A 10,900-nucleotide genomic window follows, 5' to 3' on the forward strand; every position below is an offset into this window, starting at 1 on the left:
AATGAGTTCTTCAAAGTGGTTGTTATTTCCCAAGAAAACCTCCAGTGCATGTTCAGCCTGTAATACAAGATTTATGAGATTAGATAAAGCAGGTATTCTGAAATATTATTCTATAATTTTAGTCGATGTCATAGTGGAAGAAATGCAGATTAATGTCAAAATGTGTGCTTTTGAGTGATATCACACATACATAAAGTTCCAAAATTAAGGCCAGTTATTTCAAGCTGTTACTCTAATCTTGTTCTTCTCCCTTGGCAAGAACATGATGGTATTTTAAATTGTGTATGTAATTAACTCCACCAAGAACACAACATAAATGAAATTACAAAAAATGGTTTCTATCACTGCTTAAATATTAAAGATTTAACTTGTCTCCACGTTTTTCCCAGCATTACTAAAGCATGTAGGCCCTTGCAGATGGAACTACAATTTCTTTCAGAGAGGAATACATTGGCAAAAAGGTTATACCTCAATGCCTCTACCAGGTGATCTTCTGTACTCCTGAATCAAGGCATTTTGTTTAGCCTTGTAAGCTTCATAACCTCCTTTTCTGATGAAGCACCCTGGGGCCAAACGGCCAAAAATCCGGTTTAACAAATCCGTGCAATGGTTCATGGAGAGATCTCTGTTGTCCGTACATTTTTTCTCATATTCATCATTTATATGACTCTGAAAACACAATGAGACAAAAAATCATTGGCAAAGCTTTACTTTGGCAGTATTTGTTACTATAATCACATATTTAAGATATGTGCAGGATTCTTTAGTATTATCTAATAACACATATTTTGCTCTACTATGTTTTAACATTTTAGGTTTACACAATATACAAAATATATACTGACACATTTGCTGTGAGTTAGAGCATACCTACCAGGAGTTCATTCTGGTAGCGCTGGTCGTCATCCTTGAAGGAGCTGGCCATGAACTCCTGCAGTGCCTCCTTCTTGCAGTCCTCATGAACTCTGTCGAGCTCCTCCTGTGTCTCAGTGGGCAGCAACACTCGTTCTCCCAGCAGCTGCCTGTAGAGGGCGTATGACTTCTCAACTGCAGCAAAGTTCTTCAACTGACACAGAGCCACAACTGCATTCTCCAGGCATGGAACCTGCCCTTTCTGAATGGCTTCCACATAAGTCTTCACCAATGTAGCCAGCACTAGAGTCACACAGCAAAGAAAGATCAGTTAATAGCGTGGTAATAATAGGACAGTAAAGAGTCCCCCCACCCAAAGATTTAAGGGCTGAATAAATTCAAGTACAGACAAAGAGAGGTGGCCAAAATCCACTGCAGAAGGCAGTGCAAGTGGCAAATGAGACAGGAAACAGTTTTAACGAGTTGAATGTGTGAAAAACTTGTGATGGTGTTCTCGTTAATTAGATACATCTGCATTGCCTTTTAAAAATGTATGGCAGCTGGCATAAGACGAAGTAAGCAATACTATTTCAGTTACAAATAACTGGACTACAGCACTGCCAATTGGATGGGTGGGAGACCCTTAAAAATGTATTGTATATTGAGGCCAAGGTTTCTTACACAAGTAGTATTTTACAAAACTTATGTACCTAATATACAAAATGTAACCTAATATCCATAATTCAGTTTTATGTTAAAATGGCAGAGAGAGTAACATAACCAGTATACAATCTCTTGTTAATTCTGTATATCTTGTGTGATTAAAAAAAATATATATATGTTTGTTTTCTCTTTTTCTTTTTTTTGGCAAATATAATTTTTTCTTCTCTGTAAATATGAATACTGCATCCTCATGGGTTATGGTGACATAACCTCATCTTCATCACCTCAAGTCCTATCTCTCTGGGTTTCTCTTTCCTTTTTTTGTTAACAGAGTTAAAGAGTGAGGTGATGGGATCTGCCAATGCCCGACTTCTGGCATATTAATTACAAAAGGATCCCTCCAAACCAAATGCTGTATTTAGCTCAATCTATGCATATGTTGTTCTCTCAAAAAGACATCTGTCACATTAAACACTGCATAAAGGAAATGCAGTTGACCAAGCATGCTTAACATTTAAAAATTATTTGATGTTTGATTATTTGATTTGATGTTGTCCTATCTATTTTGTCTTTGTTAAATTAAAATTTGTACCTCAAAAACTGATGGAATAGATACTGTGACAATGATATAAATGACAACTTGACTGCATGGTGCACATGGGTGTCGTCAATGTGAACCCAAGCAGAGCAGCATTGAGCAGAACTGACAGCTTACTGGGACATAGGCCTACATGCACTGGAATGATCCAGTGGAATAGAAAGACAAGGCACCCGTAACCTTTACAGAAGCAGGTGGGTAACATGGACAACGGCAACGAGGCAGGTTTACGCAAATGCAAAACTGCCAACTGTGCTGCGCCAAAATGCTACTGTTGTTGTTGAACAAGATGTAAAATATATGTTTGGAAAGGTAAAACATCTATAGTATAAATCCTTTTCAGATTTTTTATGAACCATATCAGGTAAATTACCGAGCTCAAAAAAAAAAAGTTTGAACTGATAAACTTTTCTCAGGTTTAATCATTACATTATACTCTGATACGCATTTATGTTCCTTTGTCGTAAAATGGCTTCAGAGTGATACTAAACCAGTTTGCAAATGTAATATCATTTCTCCTGGGAAGATGTTTCATCAGTTGTGCAGTATCTTATGTTTTCATACGTACTACTTCCTGTGATAGTGCTCTCCCCAGTAAAAACTGTCTTTCCACCACAACTGAGAATGTAATTGCAGAATTCAGACGTTTGCTTGACAAAAACAGGATCCAGGTCAGCATTCTTCAGTTTCTCCAGTGTGTTCAGTTTCCCATGTGGGACAGGAAGCTTAAATACAAAGCACTTCCGACTGGGAAAATACTTCCTGATGCACTCACGTGGAGCGTTATAGCTGGAAATTTGCTCAGATTCACCTTGAGGGAAAAACATGACATGTTTAGAGTTAGTTCATGTCATAAGTAACAGATAAAATATTTCACAGTTGTGAAAAAGATGCAGTTGTGTCTCTTCCAGTTAAATTAAAACAAATTTCCTGCGGTGCTTCTATTTCTTTAGATTGATCAATTACCTTTGTTGAATAGTGCCAAATTTAACAAGACTGAATGTTCAGTAATTTGCACAAATAACACAAATACAAAATAGAGTGAGTATTAACTATTCACTCTCCATGTTGGTACTTTTACCAGCAGGGCTAGAGACCCAGGGTGTGAAATTAACACCTGCAATCTGCCAAAAGCGGATAGATTTTTTTTTCTTATTCAAACCTTTATTGAAATCTGTCAAACCTGCCAGCCCAAAACCATTTGCAAACACCTCTACCAAAGACATCTTTGTGGTGTCCTACAGAAATGACCACAATGGTGGCTGAGCATAGGTCCAGGATAGCAGGACATGTCAACTTATAGCAGCCTCCGTTAATGAATGATTGTTAGCTATTGTACATTAATGAATGACTATTGCCAATGTATGACTGTCAGCTGGACATACAAGGATGTGTATGTGGACAGATGATGATATTAGTAACCAAGTGGTATTTGATGCTCACTACATGATCTTCAAAGTCCTGCAAATGTGGCCGAGGAGAACATACATCTCGTGGAATCTCAGTGAAAGGATTATATTTGAACACAATCAAGGAAGAAAGTGAAAATGGTCCAAGTTTGAGTATTTTTTTGTGTTGATGTCTCATGATATTGCACCCAGATTAAATGAGGCTAGAAGGCACAGAAGTAAATATTTGTAATAAGTAAGATCTCACTGGGGTTATTTCTGTAGGAAACCTCTAAACAGGACTCACTGACTGTGCTGTACATTACATTACTGGCATTTAGCAGATGCTCTTATCCAGAGCAACTTACATCAGTTACAGTTTTTTTTTTTTACGATGTTATCCATTTATACAGCTGGATAGTTACTGAGGAAATTGTGGGTTAAGTACCTCGCTGAAGGGTACAGCAGCATGTCCCCAGTGGGGAATCAAACCGACAACTTTTTGGTTACAAGTCCTGCTCCTTAACCACAATGCTACACTCCTGCTTTATATGTATGAGGTATGCCCTACCAACCTACTACATGGCAACTGTTTGCAAAGAGGAGCTGTAACAGAGTTACTATCTGGTGTGTTGCTTATCTGGTGTGTTTCCTTAAACCTGCAAAATTGACTGGGCATTCATTCAGATGTAACTGAACTGACATTACTTACTTGCCTTCCTGTCTACACTGTCTAGCTCCGCCATGGTCATACACCTAGCATCCTGTGCTGTTGAATACTCTCCTACCCCTTAATGTCATCTTAACTTTCTTGTGTTCAGTTAATTCAAAATTGAGGCACTAGGCTTATGACTAAAACTAATAAGAGACCATGCATAATCCTCATCCTGGCCTCTTTGCACTGGCTTCCAGTTGCTTTCAGAATTGATTTTAATATTTTATTGATTACTGATTTTAAAGCAAGAAATAGATTGTAACTTGATTAAATTACTGACCTTTATCTCCCAAAACTGAATACCTACTTAGATCTTTAGATAAAGCACTTCTAACTGCTTGTGAGTCCAAACTAAACATTAAACATTGTGCTTTTGCAGTAACAGCTCCTAGTCTCTGGAACAGTCTTCCTGAAGACATCAGAACAGCTGAGTCTGTCTTCCCCTTTAAAAAATAAATTTTACAGACTTGTTTTTAAATGAGTCTTACCTTTTTAGTGGTGAATTAGAACATATGCAAGGTGACAGGCTTGGTTTTTACCTTCTTTTAGTGTGAGAGAGTTTTCCAGGTATTCATCAGGAGGGATGCATTTTCCATCGATACTCAGGTCCAGATGGAAGTCTCTCACCACCCACACAAACGAGGGAAAAAAATCAGCATACTGAGAGTCCTCATCCTTACAGCTGGATCTCACCTTTATGTGGTCTGAAATTGTGGTCACAAACCTGTTTTACACTGTTGTTAGGGAAGATGACACTCTGGGGAAAGGGTGATAGGCAGCTAAATAATGTAGGTTGTTATTTTCTTGTTGGAGTAAAATGTACTTACGGTATATATGGTATAAACCTAGAAGAGCTCTGGGAGAGTTAGTAGAAGCACTCCCAAATCGAAACTAAATGGAATAAATAAATGAATCTATGCATAATAATGACATAACTAATTAACTAAACATATAAGAGAATGCAAAAGACCGGGTGGTAAATGATATTATGAAATATTTCAACAGTTTTCACATCAATTTGATATTCATTTAATATTGCTAATACAGTGCAATCTGCTAACAAGTGCTAATGATATGATAAACTCCTTATACTAATGCTGTTTAAGTACTCTTTTTCTAAGAATCAACCACTATGCTTCTAAGAATTATTTTTACCTCACTCAAGTATAACGTTACTAAATTAGATTCAATGGAACATAACCATATGTAAAGAAAAAAAGCAGACTTGAATGTACTCATAAATTGCACTTGTGTTTGTGTCCACCACAAGCATCCTGAAGTTGGAAAGGAGGAAAATAATGGAAGAAGGAACATTGGAAACACAATTTTTTTAGGCTACACAGCTTTTTAGGCTGTTATGGCAGAGACACTAAAAAGAATCTGATTATATAAGTCCAATTATATTTTTAATTGTGAATTTAGTTAAGGACACTGACCACACTGTGGCATTGTATACCATTGTTTTTAAAGTCTGGGTCAGGACTGACGGGTTGGTCACAGCAGAATTATGTTCCCAAACCAAATTGTAGATCTGATACTACTACTGCCTATTAATGATAGTAGTTAAAGGTACTATTAATGATAGACAAATGGCCTGATGATAATGAGAGTAATAGGCTTAGGTACATAATGAGAAACATTCTGATAATACTGATGACAATTATACTGCACTTATTGAGAAACCTGTTTTTATAATAGCTTACTGATGATAATAAGAGTCCCACTGTGCTTAATGAGAAAAATATCTTTGTTCTGATACTGCTACACTTTTTTGGAATGGAAAATTATATTGCAAATAAACATGATGGCAACATGTAAGACATAAACCAAAATTTTGTCTGTTCTTTTGGAACTCTGCTTTAAAGAACTATCACCTTAAAAAATCAAATCACCCTGAACAGATGTGACTCTTACAAGCAGAGTGCACTATATTAATGTATTGTGCTTTTGTGCATGGTATGTTTAAGCCTATAGCCTTTCCTCACCGCAAGGTACAACATAACGAGATGCAAATGAAAAGAAGATTGCATGCAGGTTGTTTCTAGACATATATTAACCTGTTGTGACAATGTTTGAAATTAAATGTGCATATTTTTATAACCTCATATTTTACATGTTATATTTCATGTGACCTAAATAAAACTAAACTTGCAACTAAAATAATTTTGCTAGGTGCAATCCATAATTCTGCACTGAAGTGTGCCTCCAAGGAGTGAGATGAAAAAGAAATCACTGCATAAAAACAATATACATCAAAATTGTTTCTTGGAACCAAATTGTTTGAAAACAATTTACTGTGTCCCACCAGGAAGTAGTATTTTTACATCCATACCCTTACAATCCTGCCACACCATGACCTGCTTGGTCTGAAGGATACTGCAGTTTCATTATAGCATCATTGTCAATGGTGCCCATGCTGTTGTAGATCAAAGTGCTGCTCAGAAGGACAGCCAATATGAAGATCCATGTGTCATAGTTCTCATCTCCCTGTAAAAAGGACAATTCATTTCAGGATCTTGCTTTGATGTGATAATATATTGTAAATCCCCACAAATTTGAGTTGAATTAAGACATTGATAAATGCATTAAAGATAAATACTTGATATGTTATTATCTGTTGAAAAAAATAGTTTTAATCTACATCTTTCAAACCCGATAGGGCATTCAGATGCATTGTTTTTTTTTTGTTTTTTTTTTTTGGCTGAATTGTTTGACAAACAAGTGTCTAACAGTGTCCCAAATCTAAATGCATGAAAGTGCTACAAGATTGAACAGTAAGTGCATATCGTGTTGTGGTTCCTGCAGTTAAATACTGCAAAGATATATGTACAGTGACGTTTGAAGACTGGCTGTCCTACCCTCTTCACATCCCCCAGACCCTCTGTGTCCAGCAGAACCAGTGTGTGGTCATCTTTGTGGGGGTGGGGCACACACCACATCCAGATGCCCTTTGTCTCAGACTGGATAGTACAGCCCAGAGGGAAGCCTGAAAAAGAGAAAGAACAAAATCAGTGACCTTGGTTCTTTCAGTGATTATTCACGCAATAGGTTTATCTCATACAGAGCAGGGTCAGTTTTGTTTTGACATTAGTGTGCTATACAACATACAGACAGTCTCCACTTAACAGTGATCTGGTTTGTAATGAGCTGTGTTTATAGCATGCATAAAAAACATTACTTGTTTTTCACTCCAAATCTGATTTACAAGAAGAGAGAGTTTTGCAATTTTTATCTATTCATTTGGCAGCCATTCTTATCCAGAACAACTTACAAGATGTGCATCCAATAGAGTTAGGCAACTAGCTGCACACATAACAAATCAGCATTGCCATTCTTCAAATGTAGTGCTGTTACGGGAAACATTGCCACAATGGGAGTAAGAGTTGCCGTAGGGGATACAACCTCTAAACTATTACTGACAACTTACAGCCCTCAGGTTTATATTGCCACATTTTTTCCAATGACATTATGCCACTGGAAAAGCTTGAAGTACGACTATCCCTTTATGTACAACCAATGAAGATACTGTCATGTGACACCTCTAGAAAACTAGCTTTTATTACGGGAAGGAAAAGGGTCAGAGTTTGGAGAGCCCAGGTGTAGTCTGAATAGGTAGGTTTTCAGTCTGTGCCTGAAGATGGACAATACTGCAATTCTAACAGTTGTGGAGTGCTCATTCCACCACTTGTGGGCAAGGGAGAGGGGACATGAACAAGATGAGTAATCCTTCCAGGAAGGGATGACTAAGTGATCAGATCAGATTGTAAGTATGGCGGTGCAGTTTTTGTTACTAGGCTGGAACCAGAGATTTGAATTTTGTTGGAGCCATAACAGGTAGCCAGTGTAGAGTGATAAGGAGAGATGTGACATGAAAGTATTTTGGTTGGCTGTAGATCAGTCAAGTAGCTGCATTCTGTGTGATAGCACTTTCTGGGAAGCCAGCCAAAGGAGAGTCACAGTAGTCTAGTCTGGAGAGTACCTAGAGAGGAGCAGGAATCCAGAGTTGTGTGTCATTGTCTGTGAAGGATAGGTTAGTATCCAGCACCATCCCCATGTTCCTGGGTTCATGACACAGTCATGTTTTCAAGGAGATGTTGTATAGTGGTGATGAATTAGCTGACATGTAGAGTAGTTGAGTTTTGGAAAGATTTAACATGAGACTGCTAATCATCCAGTTGCATCCATAATTGAGGCAGGCCTTGACTCATGATGCAGTATTCTTTTCAATGGGCGGAAATGTCAGAAAGAGTCAAATTTTATTATTGACATATCCTTCCATTTATTGCACCTTTATCTACTTGCTCAAACCATGTCAAATACAGAGCTATAGGGTCTGTCTGGTTCACATCAAATGGTCCACAGGAACTGCCCTAGAACAAAGGGTCATCACCATATCAATGCTTGTAGTTCACTGCCATGCCGTTATGTCTAAATGCAATGAACAACTGTTGAGGCATGGCCTAATCACATCTGGGTATTTCTGTCAGTGTTCATCTGAGCCTAGGCAGTCTTAGTGTGTGCTGTTTACTCCTGGGGAATAAACCTCATCTCTGCAAGACCAGTCTCATCTGATTCATCTGATTGTCCGTTCCGCAAAGTAGAACCTGACACACACCTATGGAAAAACAGGATTCAATTTCTGAAACATACCTCTGAAGTCAGTTCTGATTAAGTGGTAGTTTTGTCACAATAAACGTCGAACTATGAACTTTTTTCAAGCGCAGATGTGAGTCTCACAGTTACATTACATCACTTGACCTAATTATATGCCTGACCTGATATTCTGTATTTACCTGTATGCTGTGCCTCAACCGATGATGGGCATAACACAAGACCTTCAGGTGATGTAAATAAGAGTCTAAGCTACAATGTGTTCCAATTTTAAAAGGACAATTTAGTTTTTCTAAAGTTTATACATTTTGAGATTGAGAACTTGAGGTCAAAGGTCAAAATGACTTCATTTTCTGTTTTTTCATCTGTTTTTTGGAAGAAATTATTAAATAATTTGACAGGCCAAATTATAAATTTGAATACAACAAAATCATCAATGAGGAGCAGGGTTTCAACTGAACTGGGAGCATTGTTGGGCACTCCTAGAAATGGAGAGGGAAATTCAATTCCTAAAAGGAACAAGAAGCAGGGAAGGAAAGGTGGTCTGAGAGACAGACAAAAATGAATGATCAAAAAGACGCCTTTCCCCTCAATGATTCCAGGCCACAAAGCATGAACTACAGGCAACTATACACTGCTCACAAGAATACAGAAATTCATTGGACCGCTGTGTTGAGAACAAGTCTCTTTTCTATGATAACCTTGGCTCTTCAGGACACTTGGATTAGGAAACAACAGGTAAGAGCCTGAGTAGTGAAGTTTGCCAACAACAAGTGGCGTGAGAGCGACGTATGTAGAGAAAGGCTCTGCATGCCTGACTTTGAAATCCTAGCAGTCTTGTAGCGGCCTATCTATCTTCCAACAGAACTTCCATGGCTTTTCATTATTTTGGTTTATACCAACTCACTGTCAGGGTTTCAGAGATATGCACTTATTTGGAAGTCGTTCTGGGTAAGAGCGTCTGCTAAATGATGTAATGTAATGTAATGGTCAGCATACAGTCACATCTGTAATGCTAACAAAGTATCCAAAATGTATTGTGAATGATATGATTTTGACTTTAACATTTTTTTAATTCAGCAGAAAAAAATAACCACGTGTCAACGTCAGAGTCCCCTATTTTATACATCACACAAACACATGATTGAAATTACATTTGGAATGATACACTTTCTTTAAAATGGATAATGTTTCACATTTATTTCACTGGCCCAAAGCATAAATGAATATAATAATTTCTGTAACAATACATAACTATCCACCATAATTTCTTTTGCTCAATGTTTATCATCATAGGATAATCAACAGCTACTTACCAAACATGTATCCTGGTCAATCAGAATGTAATACTGGAGTCTGCAAAGTATAAAACAACCAATCCAGACTTTGATTGCTTTGCATTTACAGTCTTACCTTTGTTCTTCCCAGCCAGTCTGTTCATCAGGTAAGATTTGCCAGTGCGGTATTTGCCCACAATGGACACCACCACCACAGGCTGCTCAAAGGAGCTCAGGATCTTCAGGGCCTCCTGGTTCACCATCAGTTTATTATTTGTTGTGCACGCAATCAGACAGAGTGGCTCTTTCATCTCCATGGTGTCAATCTTTACCTAAAATCAGAATATGCTTTTACACTTACCTACCTCAGTATACATATGCTAGAAACATATGTTGCCTATATGATTTTATAACTGGATTCATGATGGTTGCAGAAAAACTACTACAACTGATAATAATAATAATAATAATAATAATAATAATAACTGCAAGCAGCAATACTGGGGCCAAGCACAATGAGGGCCTGTTTTGCAATAAGGCAGACACTGAAACCATTATGTGTGCTGAACTTCGCATGACTGAAGGAATCAGAAGAAAGAATTATGATTTTAGGCCATGCAATTCAAAAGATATGTCAAAATATAAGTATAATACAAGTTATATGCAATGTGTGTTATAGCGCCATCTAGTGGTCAAATGACACGAAAATGCTTGGGCACCCTCAGGGCATATGGCCTCACTACCTGTTTGGTGTCTTTTCTGTTGACTTTGTTAGTGCATTACTAGCAAATGCTTT

General features: G+C 37.6%; 1 protein-coding gene across 1 annotated transcript; it reads right to left on the bottom strand.

Moving 5' to 3' along the window:
- Positions 1 to 462: 462 nt before the first annotated feature.
- On the bottom strand, positions 463 to 10,430 carry LOC118769352 (guanylate-binding protein 1-like). Its single transcript, XM_036516384.1, has 7 exons — positions 10,241 to 10,430; positions 7,075 to 7,202; positions 6,594 to 6,703; positions 4,756 to 4,940; positions 2,682 to 2,924; positions 875 to 1,155; positions 463 to 669 (listed from the first exon to the last, which is right to left on the bottom strand). The coding sequence occupies exons 1-7, from the start codon at positions 10,419 to 10,421 to the stop codon at positions 463 to 465; spliced, it is 1,335 nt and encodes a 444-aa protein (XP_036372277.1). The 5' UTR covers positions 10,422 to 10,430.
- Between the last annotated feature and the right edge of the window lie 470 nt (positions 10,431 to 10,900).

The sequence above is a fragment of the Megalops cyprinoides genome, chromosome 22, assembly GCF_013368585.1.
Source record: "Megalops cyprinoides isolate fMegCyp1 chromosome 22, fMegCyp1.pri, whole genome shotgun sequence".
Classification (NCBI taxonomy): Eukaryota; Metazoa; Chordata; class Actinopteri; order Elopiformes; family Megalopidae; genus Megalops; species Megalops cyprinoides.